The sequence below is a fragment of the Raphanus sativus genome, chromosome 9 (genome assembly GCF_000801105.2).
Source record: "Raphanus sativus cultivar WK10039 chromosome 9, ASM80110v3, whole genome shotgun sequence".
Lineage (NCBI taxonomy): Eukaryota > Viridiplantae > Streptophyta > Magnoliopsida > Brassicales > Brassicaceae > Raphanus > Raphanus sativus.
Genome location: NC_079519.1, coordinates 1,144,169 through 1,158,691, shown reverse-complemented (window position 1 = coordinate 1,158,691; position 14,523 = coordinate 1,144,169). Strand labels below are relative to the sequence as shown.

The following is a 14,523-nucleotide window of genomic DNA, read 5'->3' as shown; positions in this document are numbered from 1 at the left end:
TTTGCAAATGAACAAAAGGTTGATAAATCTTAAAGAAACGACATTATATTAGGACAACAAGTTCAGAACTTTACAATTACAAACCATAACACACATTAAGTCATCGTAATCAACAACCATCATAACCATCAACCTAATGTTTACTCGGATATAAAATAATAAGAGATAATAAAGGTAAAGAAAATAAAACACTACCATAAAACCACCACCAACCAAAGGAATCATCATCAGTAGAGTGAGTATAGAGAGCGAGAAGCCACCAAACCAAAGACCACATTTCAGATTTCATGAAAAATATTAATGAAGCCGAAGTGAGATTTTCGTCTACCAACCGTGGAAGGAAAGGATTTGCTATCTTTAGACAGGAATGGCGTCTACGTTCGATGAATCTTCACATCTCAATACAATCCCTTCAAGGCTTGCAGGGAATGTGCACTTACTCCATTGCCAACCAGCAGCTAACGGCTCCGTCGTTGGAACTATCATTAGCACGCTCTCGTTTCTCTGCACCACTCCTATCACACTCACCGTGCTTCCTTCTTTGATATACCTGCAAATGAAGGTAAGTATCATCAACATGTTTCTTGAGCAACTCTTTTCACCAAGTTCACATACCCTTCTTTTAGCCGCATTACACGTTCATCATTGGATAGATTCTTCTGACCCAACCACCTTACGAAATCTGGAGACGCTTGCTCGCTTCCTGGCTTGAAGTCTATGACGACAGAGTCATCAACAATAGGTGTTACCTTTGCACCGTTTCCAGTCTTCACCAATGCTCTAAGACCAGACTGGAAGTCAGAGATGTAGAAGTCCACCACATGCCTCTGCCATGTATTGAGGATACCAAAGTTTAGAGAGACATTTCACACTGAAAGAGAAAGAAATATCATCTAACAACCTCTGCTGATCTGAGTCCCCATGTGAAGCGGCGGTGTGAAGCATTGGCTGGCTTCGAACCCCATCCACGGTACTCATATAGACAAGTAGACGTGTAAACACACCTGGGAACTCTATGGAACGATGACTCAAGCGGCACGTTACCACAGGTGACAACCTTTCACAACAAAACAAAGTATAAGAAACCAATGTCATATAAACATATAGTAGGAAGCGTACTTATATAATACTCACCCCAGTGACCTTCACGTATTGACCGTTTTTAGCGGTTCTAAGATCAGCATCAGGATAACGAGCGATGAAATCAGTGATGCCACGTCTCTCACAAGATATGTTCCAAAAGAAGAGCGCGGCAACAACTGCGAACAAGACCGCCACGACAATGAGGAGAATAGCATTGTGAACCGCTCCGAGAATGAAGCCTCCAGCGAGGAACCCCATCACGAATATAAGTATAACCAGCCACATCACAGGCTTGGGGAAGCTCTTCATGCAGGAGAAGTCATCTTCAGGAGCAAGGGTGGTCACCGCCTGGTTATGGATAACGGAAGTTGTCGTAGTATGATGCGTCTTCATCGAACCGGAGTAGTCTAGAGGACCTGATATCTTCCTAGGAGCCCCGGATGAGTTCAAAGGCCCTGAAGTGATGGGACCGGATGTTATGAGACCTGTGGTTGGGAGTATAGGGATAGGACCGGAGTTTTGTCTTGTTACTCCACCAGATTGGGGACCGGATGATTTCTTTAACGGCTCACCGTGTTTAGACAAAGGGCCGGAGTTTGTTTTCTTCATTGAGTTTGAACCAGCGGAAGCTAAAGAGCCAGACATACGACCAGTTGCGTTAGGCCCGCCCGGACCAGGCTGCTGTCCGCTTCTCGAAGAACCTCCGGTGATTGGACCAGACTTCCTTGACTTAGTCCCATCCGTGGGAATGTCGAACATTTTTCCTAGCTCTCCTGATTTCTTGATGTCACCGCCGGTGTAAGGCATGGCTACTGAGCTCATCGTCGGAGGCTTTTCTTTGGGTTGCTCCGGCCTACCGGACACAAACAGCCCGTTGCTGAGCTGGTGAGATGCGTATCTCGAACCCATTTGATCTCTTCAGCGAACCAAATGTAGCTACAGAGAGATGAGTTCAATACACTGAAACGTGACGCTTTCAAAGTCCTGCAGGAACGAAATAGGAAAACCATGAGAAACGGGCGAGATAGTTACAGAAAACACGTTTTGCATACAGTATATACTGAGGAAGAAGAAGAAGAAGACATGGTCAGATAGAGAACTGGTTTTGCATTATATAGACGTGTTACCTAGACAGATCCTGCATCACTGAGAATCTGAAAGACTTTCTTTTTCTTGAACACTAATCTGAACAACTTCTAATATACTAATTATCAGTATAGATCTACATAATTTCGACAGAGGAACCAAACATAACTCAAGTATCTAAATCAGTAATCATTCATGTCAAAAATCCTAAACATAGTTTCTAAATCAAGTAAAAAGAGTAAAGAAACCTAAACATAGTTTCTAAATCAGTAATCATTCATGTCAAAAACCTATCCTTGAGACTCAGACGCAGGTTCCATTGCAAATCTGATTTATAATCCAAATCAATAGAGTAGATTACATAGATTACACACTCCTGATTTGAACAAGTACTAAAAAAAGTAAAAGTAAAGTAAAAACCTAAATCCCCAAAATGGAATGGAATAAATGATCAAACAACGAAAAAAATCAATCTGAAGGGAAAAATAGATTCTCACCAGAGAGAGAGAGAGAGAGAGAGAGAGAGAGAGTCCACGAATCTCCGTTTGAGAGTAGAAAAAAAGCCTAATCTAAGGAAAGTAGTTGGAGGAGTGACAGTAGATGAAGAGTAGCTGAGATCCCATATCCGTAGAGCTCACTCTCTCCTTTGCCGTCGTGTGGATCCCGATCTCGATCTCTTTCCGCCGCAACAGTTAGTTTTTACTCAATCGCTCTCTCTCTATCAGGACAAAGGCTTTTACTTTTTTTTTGATTGGACAACCGACTGAGGAAAGAAAGAACACTGTTTTTGTGTGTTCGCCGTCTCTGTCATTTACTAATTTTATTGAAAAATTAGTTTCGGGAGTTTTATAGAAACCTCTTAAACATAAGGGTGTAAAATGTAATTATTTATAAGTTGGGAGTTCTTTTCTTAACCGAACCGAACCGAACCGAAATGTTTTAGTTTAACCGAACATTATAATAGTCTTTGTCCTAATTTCGTCGCAAACAGAAAAACAGAACGCACAACACCGTTCTCGTCTAATCTCTCTCTCTCTAAAATGGCTCGATCTTCGTCTCCGTCACTTTCTCTCTCTAGGTGCCGATTCGCCGCGGTTTCGCTCCTCCCTTCGTCTCGGACCATCTTCTTCCGATCTCAATCCTCGAACCGCCGCTCTAACCTCGGGGAGCTAATTGAGATCGACATCGCCGCGTCGCAGTCGCAGTCTCAATCGCAATCGGATCCTCTTTCGCAGAAGCTGGAGGACGCCGTGCACAGGATAATGGTGCGCCGAGCCGCGCCCGATTGGCTGCCTTTCCTTCCCGGCGCTTCGTATTGGGTCCCGCCTCGTAGATCCCAGACTCACGGGATCGCTAAGCTCGTCGAGAAGCTGGCGAATCCCATCGGTGATGAGGAGTCTATCTCTATCTCGTCTGGTCGTGGATGGCCTTCCTCCGATTACTTCATCAAAGGTTTCATCTTTTGTTTGTTTCTTTGATCGTTTTGTGCTTTCGTGTTGATTAACATGTGATCGTAATTGCGTTTGAATGTGTTCTGATTCGTGGCTTGAAAAAAGCTTTAATTTTTTACATAAAAATGATCCATTTTTAATCTATAATCAGCAAAGGTTGCGTCTTGGCTTATTATTGCTATACACATTTCTGATTATGCAACTTTAATATTGTCTGTTCTAGACTTGTCGTTGGTCTTAAATCTTTGAAAGTTATTACCGGTTTAATTATCACTGGTGGAAATGGGTGACCAGCTTTGGTAATTACATAGAGTGTTTCTTTTATAGTGTTGTCGCAATGGAACAGGTTTCTCTATTATAGTTACAGGGTTAGTTATCTTGTTCTTAAAACAGAATGGTCTATGATGTTCATTTGCGTACTTTAGAGGCGAATGTTGTGCCTTGATCGCATCTTTTAGCGTCTAATATGTTTCTTTTGGTACATTGTCTGTAGCATTTCTTAAAGAAACTTGATCATCTCTTTATTTTATTTTTAATATAGGTGTACAGCCTGAATCGGTGGAGACGGAGATGGCTTCAGGTACTGCATCTGAGGATGAGGAAGGGTAAACAACAAAAACTCGTTAAAACCATTGTCTGGGTACGTTTTGAGCTTGATCTTATTTATAACTTTCTATCCATGATTTCACGTGTTGAAAGCAGTTAATATGACTTATATAGTTGACTGACCTAAGTTTTGCCTTGCCTATTTCCATTTCATAAATTTCTTTGGCCTCTGATGATAAATGTCAAAACTCTGATTATAAATGTCAAAACCTGGCAGACTCTTCAAGATTTGTTGATTTTAGGAACCACGGATCAAAGAAGAATTGAACCACCAAGAGCGGATGTGAAGACGTGACATGGTTTAGACTTGAAAGATAAGGGTAGAGTAAGCAAAACCTTTTACAGAGACATGAGATCCTATCAAGTTCTGAAATGTAAAAAAAAACCCAATAAGAAAAGGTGTTGTGGCTTAACCCCCTGTTTTCAATGTAATCTTCCTCATAACAATTGTTGAATTGTGTATATATATATATATATATTCGCATAAGCTCGCAGGTTCAGTTTCCATTAACACATGTTGCAAAGTCTTTTTGTTCAATGCATTGTCCAGTGTATGACACTTTAAGTGCGACCAATGTGAAAAGCATAATAAATTTACACGCTTGGGATCTATCTGCCAAGAAATTCACCAGGTAAAATATAGAATCGTGTAAACAGAACAGAAGGGGCCTTAGCAGGAAAAAAAAAACACTAGAAGCAAAAGCTATAAAAACACAACTCAGTCCATGAGAAACAAAATTTCACAATATTGCGCAGTACCTACCGAGTACCGACACATCACCAACGGACCCATATACTGGGCCTTTAAATAGATATTATAAAGCCCATAAAATAATCTGTCACGTGGCGAATCCAGAACCGTAACGTGTGAACAGTCACGTAGAGGATCGCTCCACGATTTAATCAAATCAGATTTTAACTTCTACGACAACGTGCATCCCCTTCTTCTGACCACTCTTCCTGTCTCTACACTGGTCAGGATCTCTATCTATCTCTCTCTCTGATACATATTTTTTTTTTGTTTCTTTCTGATTAATTTAATTGTTTCTGATCTAAAACCTCCTTCTCCGATCTCGATTCGATTTCTGATTGACTGTATCTGATCGGATCTCTCTCGCCATTTTTCCAGGAGGTGAATTTTGATCGGATTTGAGTTTTTTTTTCTTTGTTCTCGAATCTGTCCGAAAATGCCGGCGTTTTACGGAGGAAAGCTCACAACCTTCGAGGATGATGAGAAGGAGAGCGAGTATGGTTACGTTCGCAAGGTATGTTTTTTTTTTTCTGTTCTATGTTAAAATTTCTGAACGATGTATAGATATTAGCTCGATCTGCTACAACGTGAGATTTGTTTTTTTTCTGATCTGATCTGATCTGATTTGACATTTTCTCTGTGATGATGCAGGTTTCAGGGCCCGTCGTTGTTGCCGATGGTATGGCCGGTGCTGCTATGTACGAGTTAGTGCGTGTTGGTAATGATAATCTTATTGGAGAAATCATCCGTCTTGAAGGAGATTCCGCCACCATTCAAGGTTTGTTTCTTAAAAAAAATGGTTTGACTTTGCTCTTTGCTCATTGCATCTCTCTCTCACATACTTGGATCTAAGATTGAGCGTTTTTGATATTATTTGGTGACTTCCAGTTTACGAGGAGACAGCTGGATTGACGGTTAATGATCCTGTTCTTCGAACACACAAGGTTCGTCTCTTCTTTTATCTCTGTTTTCTTTTGGGATTTGTTTGTCTGTTGCTAACATTAGATCTTGTCCTGTTTTTTTTTGTTGTCAGCCTCTTTCTGTGGAGCTTGGACCAGGAATATTGGGAAACATCTTCGATGGAATTCAGGTGCAGTTAGAAAGACCAAGTTTATTGACTTCTATGTTTTGTTTATAACTGTGGCGTCTCACTATTCTTTTTAAACTTTATTTTATCACAGAGGCCTTTGAAGACTATTGCGAAAAGATCTGGTGATGTGTACATCCCTCGTGGTGTCTCTGTTCCAGCTCTTGACAAAGATTGTCTTTGGGAGTTCCAGCCCAATGAATTTGGTCATTTCTTTTACTTCTTTTTTTTATCTCTCTCTATGGAAGTGTTTAATATGGTCTTAATCCTGATGGCAACTGTAATTTGAGTTGGTTGCAGTCGAGGGAGACACAATAACTGGTGGTGACTTGTATGCTGTAAGTTTATTGGCCACACTCCCTTAATCTAGTTGAAATAGTTTTCTTCTTTTTTCTGATAAGTCAAACATAACTTTTGAATGCAGACCGTCTTCGAGAACACTTTGATGACACACCGTGTTGCCCTTCCTCCTGATGCCATGGGGAAGATCACTTACCTTGCTCCAGCTGGTCAATATTCCCTTAAGGTTTGAGTTTAATTTTCTCTCAAACCATATACTATATGAATAAAACTCTTTTCTTTTTCTTCATTGTTTGACTTGATTGGTTTACTTTGTTGGAAAAAAGAAAGATTGATTTTCTTCTCATCGCTGCTTTACTGTGTTTTTTTTGTTTACCAGGATACAGTGCTAGAGCTTGAATTCCAGGGGGTTAAGAAGTCGTACACCATGCTTCAGGTTTGAACGCATCTTTAATTTTCCTACTCGCAAAGCTTTAGCTATCCGGTCACTTTGTAAAATCTGTTTGTTTGGTAATATGTCAGAGCTGGCCTGTACGTACGCCTAGGCCAGTTGCGTCAAAACTTGCTGCCGATACTCCTCTACTTACGGGGCAGGTGATTACTCTTAATTCTGATACAGTGGTCATAGTTATTCGGAGACGTGTGTTGCTGATAGCTTCCTTTTCCCTGTTGTCAGCGTGTCCTTGATGCTCTTTTCCCCTCGGTTCTTGGTGGAACTTGTGCTATTCCTGGTGCTTTTGGCTGTGGTAAAACTGTTATCAGTCAGGCACTATCCAAGGTAGGCTGTGTGACACTTGGATTTTACTCCACTCATATCAAAATTTTCTAGAGCTAATGTGTTATTATATACATAGTACTCCAACTCCGATGCTGTTGTTTACGTTGGTTGTGGAGAGAGAGGAAATGAAATGGCTGAGGTATATGCCTCTTCTCCTTCTGAATGTGCTTTCCTATTGATCTCACACATAATAAAAATAAATTGGTTTCTCATAAAAATTAGGTGCTTATGGACTTCCCACAATTGACAATGACGTTGCCTGATGGTCGTGAGGAATCTGTCATGAAACGTACCACACTGGTTGCCAACACCTCTAACATGCCTGTGGCTGCTCGTGAAGCCTCAATTTACACAGGTAAATTTTGAAGAAGCCCAGATCTCTCTCATCTTCCAATGACATAAAGCACATACAAACCTTTTTTTTTAATAACGACCCTCATTTTTTTTCTTGGTAATGTGAACTCACAGGAATCACCATCGCTGAATATTTTAGAGATATGGGAATGAATGTGAGTATGATGGCAGACTCGACTTCCCGTTGGGCAGAAGCATTGAGAGAAATTTCAGGACGTCTGGTAATGTCTTTTGCTTCACACTTTGCTGTCTATATATGTATTCTTGTGTTGTCCTCCCTTTTCTCAGTTTTGTTTTGGTTTTCCTAGGCTGAAATGCCTGCGGACAGTGGATACCCTGCTTATCTAGCAGCACGTTTAGCGTCCTTCTACGAACGTGCTGGTAAAGTGAAATGTCTCGGTGGACCAGAGCGTGATGGAAGTGTCACAATCGTTGGCGCTGTTTCACCTCCTGGTGGAGACTTTTCAGATCCTGTGACGTCTGCTACCCTCAGTATTGTGCAGGTAAAATTATCTAGCTCATGACTGTTTAGATTCTCGTTTATATTTTAGCATTTGAAGTGCTTACTCTTCTTCCATTTTGGTTGTGGTATTTATTGTGCAGGTCTTCTGGGGTTTGGACAAAAAGCTTGCACAGAGAAAGCATTTCCCTTCTGTTAATTGGTTGATTTCCTACTCAAAGTATTCAACGGTATGCTTATGCTTACACATCCCCCTTCTTCTTCAAACCTGTTGTGGTATAATACTATCTCAAAGTTCTTGTTATATATAAAAAAGTTGCTTGGTTTTATCAGGCATTGGAATCTTTCTATGAGAAGTTCGATCCAGATTTCATCAACATCAGGACAAAGGCCAGAGAGGTGTTGCAGAGGGAAGATGATCTTAATGAAATTGTCCAGGTACGTGTGTCACATATCCTTCTAAACCACCAAACGTTGCGACTACTAACTTCTGGTCTTTTAGCGATAATCTTGGCATCTAAACTCGACTCTCAAGTTATAGAAGAAAATTACTCTTAGCCGATAATATTCTCTGAAGGAACTTGTTTGACCTGTGCAGCTTGTGGGAAAAGATGCGCTAGCGGAAGGTGACAAGATCACCTTGGAAACAGCCAAGCTATTGAGAGAAGACTACCTTGCTCAAAACGCCTTCACACCGTAAGATTTTTGTTGTCTCCCTTCGTTTTTGCTTTTTAGCTATCTCTCAACGGTTTATTTATTTACTCTTTGAATATTTTGGATGAATCTTTGTCAGATATGATAAGTTCTGTCCTTTCTACAAGTCTGTGTGGATGATGCGTAACATTATCCATTTCTACAACCTAGCCAATCAGGTAACAAGCTGCTGTGTGAAGTGTAATTGTGTTTTTTTTTTTTTGGTACATTGGTTTGTCCCATAAAATTGTAACTCGGTCTGGTGATGCAACACAGGCGGTTGAAAGAGCAGCTGGAATGGACGGTCAAAAGATTACCTACACTCTCATCAAGCATCGCCTGGGAGATCTTTTCTACCGTTTAGTGTATGTTTTCATTTCTACATGAATCAATCATCATTATATAGCTTCTCTAGAGAAACGTGTTTGAAACTGAAGTTGTGACTCTGTGGAAACAACAGGTCACAGAAGTTCGAAGATCCAGCAGAAGGTGAGGCAGCGCTAGTGGCTAAATTCAAGAAACTTTACGAGGACCTCACTGCTGGGTTCCGTGCCCTGGAGGATGAAACTCGTTAAGACTATCATAGAGGGAGTCTCCACAAAAAGTATCTCTTTGTTTTTTCGAGTCAACAACAAACTATCATAGTGGCATCGGTTTGCTCCATCGATTTGAGCTTAGCTCTGTGAACCTTGTGCGGTTATCCGGCTGTGCTTTGTAATATGTTTGATTCTTTGTTTGTTTTCACTATTGTAATAAGGTGCCAGCCAAAGCGACTATGTATTTTGGTTTTGATGTACCACTCAATTCAATAAGCTATGTTATTATTATTTTTCAAATGTGCTGAAAAACCTATTGGGGATACTTGTTCTTTCTCATAATAATATAATCATTCACTTTGTATTTTTTTTTTCAATCTTTGCTCTGTTTAACAATATCTGTTTAAATGATAGGGTAAAATGCAGAGAGATGAAAGACATGCCAACAAAATAATATACAGTATAATCTCTTTAAATTAATATTCAATAAATTAATATATGCTAAATTTTTTTATAAATTAATATAATTTTATAATCCAAATTGAATTTTTGGCTCAGTTAATATATCGATAAATCAATAATCTCTATAAATTAATAAAAATTTATAATTTTGGTGTAATCCCAACATTATTAATTTATAGAGTTTCCACTGAACAGTAGAATTTGTAAAATTGTGATGATATCTTTACAAATTTAGTTAGTAGTATAATAACTTGAAATCCTCTCAACTTAAGATATACAAGACATTTGGAGATTCTCAATGGATTCATGAAGCCTATTTCTAAAAGGCCCAACAGGCCCATTTGGAGTTTAACTTCGATTAGTTTCATCTCTTTCGTCTTGGGCCGGAGAGAACTATTTGCCGTTTCGCCGGCGTTTCCACAGTCCTTCTTCGTCTTCTGACAAAAAAAAAAACCTCCATGTGGAAGACAAAGATGATGAGAGCTAGCTTCTATCAGGCTTACCGACGCTACTCAAGAGTTGCTCCCCCGCAACCGGAGGTTATACGCGTCACAAACAACATAGCACACCTGGGACCTCCAAAGACAGGTCCTTTGCCACGTCAGCTCATGTCTTTGCCTCCTTTCCCCGGCCATCCGTTACCAGGAAAAAACGCCGTTAACGGAGCTGACGGAGACGTCGTTGGCGGACACGTCACGGCCATTAGCTGGGTCAAGTACTATTTCGAAGAAGTCCATGATAAAACTATCCAATCCCATTTCACAAAGGGCCTTGTGAGTCTTCTTCTTTTCTCCCTTCTCATAGCTCTAACTATTCAATTTTAGTTAAGATTTTTGGTTCTTTGTGGCAGGTTGAGATGGAGTGTGGAGGTCGTAGAGATGCTTCAAGAGAGAAAGAAGATGGAGTTAGAGCTATGAGAAAGGTTAAAAGTTTTGATCTTTCTTTGTTCTTCTTGTTGTTTGGTTGGTGTGATCATTTTTTTTTTCTAGGACTTTGAGTTTGTTAGTTGTGTGTTAACACAGGTTAAGCATAACGAGGTGATGCAAGTAGGAGATAAGCTCTGGTTGCCTGTTTCTATCGCTGAGACTAGAATCTCTAAGAGGTATGACACTATACCAAGTGGAACCTTGTATCCCAACGCTGACGAAATCGCTTATCTTCAAAGGCTTGTCCGCTTCAAGGTGAGTGGAAGAACCTTTGTATCCCTGACAGAGATTGGTTCGTTTTTTTTTTTTTTTAACCTTTTGTTTTTCTGTAATGCAGGACTCTGCTATTATAGTTCTTAATAAACCACCTAAGCTTCCTGTGAAGGTAATAGAGTTACATTATCTCCGTTGATTAATCAAATCATTTTATATCATTGTTTGTTTTCAGGGGAATGTGCCTATACATAACAGCATGGATGCGCTTGCAGCTGCAGCTTTGTCTTATGGTAACGATGAAGGTCCTAGATTGGTAAAACTCTCATATTCACCGTTGTTTACTTGGACAAGTTCTTTTTTTTTTTCTTTTTTGGAAATCTTATTTGAGTTTTCTTCTGTGGTCAGGTGCATCGTCTTGATAGGGAAACTAGTGGTCTCTTAGTAATGGGTCGAACCAAAGAAAGCATAGATCATCTTCACTCCGTGTTCAGTGATTTCAAAGGGAGAAACTCAAGGTGTAAGGTACGTACACTAACAACACACTACGGCCTCCTAAGCAAAAGAAAAGTTGAGCATAATATTGTTAAGTGAATCGTTAATACATAGGCTTGGAACAAAGCATGTGAAGCAATGTATCAGCGATATTGGGTACTGGTGATTGGTTCTCCAAAAGACAAGGAAGGAGTAATCTCAGCTCCTCTTTCAAAGGTTATCTCTCTCATTAATTATGCTTCTGATGCTTGGATCTAAAGAAAATGATTCGGAAAAAAAACATGTGTTTAGGTGCTACTTGATGATGGAAAAACAGACAGGGTGGTTTTGGCTCAAGGTTCAGGCTTTGAAGCTTCACAAGAAGCAATAACAAAATATAGAGTGTTAGGACCAATGATCAACGGATGTTCATGGTTAGAACTTCGTCCTATCACTAGCAGAAAGCATCAGGTACTACTTCTGCTATCCTCTTGTGAACCATTTTGTGTGTTTGTTTCTCCCTCTTAACCTTTTTCTTCAAACAGCTACGTGTACACTGTGCCGAAGCTCTCGGCACTCCGATAGTAGGCGACTATAAGTACGGTTGGTTCATCCACAAGAGATGGAAACAGATGCCTCAGGTTGATATCGAACCAACCACTGGGAAACAGTATAAACTGCGCAGACCAGAAGGTCTTGATATCCAAAAGGGAAGCGTCTTGTCGAAAGTTCCTTTGTTGCATCTGCATTGCCGGGAAATGGTGCTTCCGAACATTGCCAAGTTTCTCCACGTCTTGAACCAAAAGGAAGCAGCGGATCCGCTTCTTCGTCCAGGGATCACCAGCAAGCCGGATCTCTTGCGGTTTGTAGCTTCAATGCCTAGCCATATGAAGATTAGTTGGAACATCATGTCTTCATATCTGGTGTAGCTTTTCTGGTTCCTTTGGTTATTAATCATTTAACTATCAGAAAATATTTGATTAATGTTGATTTAGTTTTGTATTTGTTATGCATACTTAAAATTAATTTTGGTAAGATGTATGTATTTATAAAAATATAATATACAAGTTGATGTGAAAACTGTATTTGTAGTTATATTTAGCTTATTTTTATTAGTGTAATAAAAAATATATGTGTATATAATAGTGATATATGAGTTACTAATATATTTTCATAATTTTGTCAAAAATAAATATTTATATAGAAGATTTACATTTGTAATGATATATCAATTAATAGTTATTGCAGTATTTAAAACATCTACCCAAAAATATAATTGTTTATAAGAAAAATGTATATATTATTAAAACTGTATATATCAAAAAATTGTTTATAATTGTATATACTATTAACTTTTAAGTTAATGTCATGTCATAATTTTTGTAAGACATCTATCAATATTATTAAAACATAATTATTGTGTTTCTTTGGATTCCTAGAGAAAAGAATTCTGTTTCTGATGCTTTAGCAAAATAGGGGTTTGATGCAGGTGAGGCTTTAATGCCCATCAACTAACTCTTTTAGTGGCGTTAATATATGTTTCATCGAGCACTAACATAAGATGATGGTCAAAGAGTTTAGAACCTCTGTTGTCTCATTTTCTCTATATAATGAAGATTTTATAATGCTAATCCCACTAATCTAGGCAGTATATGAAATTTTAGTAAATTAAATATTAAAAAATTAGAATGATTCCTGTATGCTATGAAAAATAGTTTAGAATAAATTAATTCAAATGTAGAATGTGGTTTGAATTGTTAAACTAAAGTGAAGAATATAAACTTCAGTATATAGAGCATTTACCAAAAACTCATTATCATAGAAGGGCTCAACCCACGGATTTTGGAAAAAAACTCAAAAATATGAAAATTTGGTTTTAGTGTATAGTTTCATCGAGCACTAATATAAGATGATTGTCAAAGAGTTTAGAACATCTGTTGTCTCCTTTTCTCTAGATAATGAAGATTTTATAATGCTAATTCCACTAATCTAGGAAGTATATCAAATTTTAGTAAACTAATTATTTAAAAATTAGAATGATTCCTATATACCATGAAAGATAGTTTAGAATGTATTAATTCAAATGTAGAATGTGGTTTGAAATTTTTAAACTAAAGTGAAGAGTATAAACTTCAATATATAGAGCATTTATCAAAAACTCATAATCTTAAAAGGGTTTAACCCACGAATTTTGGAAAAATTTCAAAAATATGAAAATCTGGTTTTAGTGCATAGTTTTATTGACCACTAACTTAAGATGATGGTCAAAGAGTTTAGAAGCTCTGTTCTCTTCTTTTCTCTAGATAATGAAGATTTATAATGCTAATTTCACTAATCTAGGAAGTATATAAAATTTTAGTAAACTAAATATTAAAAAATTATAATGATTCCTATATACCATGAAAAATAGTTTAGAATACATTAATTCAATTGTACAATGTGGTTTGAAATTTTTAAACTAAAGTAAAGAGTACAAACTTCAGTATATATAGTATTTACCGAAAACTCATTATTTTAGAAGGGTTAACCCACATATTTTGGAAAAATTTCAAAAATATGAAAATCTGGTTTTAGTGTATAGTTTCATCGAACACTAACCTAAGATGATGTTCAAAGAGTTTAGAACCTCTGTTATCTCATTTTCTCTAGATAATGAACATTTTATAATGATTATTCCACTAATCTAGGCAGTATATGAAATTATAGAAAACTACATATTAAAAAATTAGAATGATTTTTGTATACCATGAAAGATAGTTTAAAATACATTAATTTAAAAGTAGAATGTGGTTTGAAAATTTTAAACTAAAATGAAGAGTATAAACTTCAGTATATAGAGCATTTACCGAAAACTCATTATTTTAGAAGGGTTAACCCACGGATTTTGGGAAAATTTCAAAAATATGAAAATCTGGTTTTAGTGTATAGTTTCATCGAACACTAACCTAAGATGATGGTCAAAGAGTTTAGAACCTCTGTTCTCTAGATAATGAAGATTTTATAATGCTAATTCCACTAATCTAGGCAGTATATGAAATTTTAGTAAACTAAATATTAAAAAAATAGAATGATTCTTGTATACCATGAAAGATAGTTTATAATACATTAATCCAAATGTAGAATGTGGTTTGAAATTTTTAAACTACAGTGAAAAGTATAAACTTCAGTATTAGAACATTTACCGAAAACTCATTATCTTAGAAGAGGTTAACCCACTGATTTTGGAAAAACTTCAAAACTATGAAAATCTGGTTTTAGAGTAT

The 14,523-nt window shown here is 37.8% G+C and overlaps 4 protein-coding genes across 4 annotated transcripts; 3 read left to right on the top strand and 1 right to left on the bottom strand.

Moving 5' to 3' along the window:
* Positions 1-25: 25 nt before the first annotated feature.
* On the bottom strand, positions 26-2,937 carry LOC108827306 (uncharacterized membrane protein At1g16860). Its single transcript, XM_018600679.2, has 5 exons — positions 2,667-2,937; positions 1,135-2,067; positions 902-1,057; positions 616-827; positions 26-550 (listed from the first exon to the last, which is right to left on the bottom strand). The coding sequence occupies exons 2-5, from the start codon at positions 1,990-1,992 to the stop codon at positions 358-360; spliced, it is 1,419 nt and encodes a 472-aa protein (XP_018456181.2). The 5' UTR covers positions 1,993-2,067; positions 2,667-2,937; the 3' UTR covers positions 26-357.
* A 208-nt stretch (positions 2,938-3,145) lies between these two features.
* Positions 3,146-4,613, top strand: LOC108827308 (uncharacterized). Its single transcript, XM_018600681.2, has 3 exons — positions 3,146-3,621; positions 4,162-4,260; positions 4,444-4,613. Exons 1-2 carry the CDS (start codon positions 3,210-3,212, stop codon positions 4,227-4,229), a joined length of 480 nt encoding a protein of 159 aa, XP_018456183.1. The 5' UTR covers positions 3,146-3,209; the 3' UTR covers positions 4,230-4,260; positions 4,444-4,613.
* A 440-nt stretch (positions 4,614-5,053) lies between these two features.
* Positions 5,054-9,485, top strand: LOC108828574 (V-type proton ATPase catalytic subunit A). The gene is made up of 21 exons (XM_018602309.2): positions 5,054-5,200; positions 5,356-5,491; positions 5,629-5,755; positions 5,866-5,921; positions 6,011-6,067; positions 6,159-6,270; positions 6,365-6,402; positions 6,489-6,590; positions 6,744-6,800; positions 6,887-6,958; positions 7,041-7,142; positions 7,219-7,281; positions 7,365-7,497; positions 7,611-7,717; positions 7,805-7,999; positions 8,100-8,186; positions 8,290-8,394; positions 8,555-8,652; positions 8,750-8,828; positions 8,926-9,014; positions 9,110-9,485. The coding sequence occupies exons 2-21, from the start codon at positions 5,414-5,416 to the stop codon at positions 9,222-9,224; spliced, it is 1,872 nt and encodes a 623-aa protein (XP_018457811.1). The 5' UTR covers positions 5,054-5,200; positions 5,356-5,413; the 3' UTR covers positions 9,225-9,485.
* A 566-nt stretch (positions 9,486-10,051) lies between these two features.
* Positions 10,052-12,351, top strand: LOC108827305 (RNA pseudouridine synthase 3, mitochondrial). The gene is made up of 9 exons (XM_018600678.2): positions 10,052-10,420; positions 10,498-10,569; positions 10,670-10,828; positions 10,911-10,958; positions 11,022-11,102; positions 11,195-11,311; positions 11,396-11,497; positions 11,573-11,731; positions 11,806-12,351. The coding sequence occupies exons 1-9, from the start codon at positions 10,106-10,108 to the stop codon at positions 12,187-12,189; spliced, it is 1,437 nt and encodes a 478-aa protein (XP_018456180.1). The 5' UTR covers positions 10,052-10,105; the 3' UTR covers positions 12,190-12,351.
* The last annotated feature ends 2,172 nt before the right edge of the window (positions 12,352-14,523 follow it).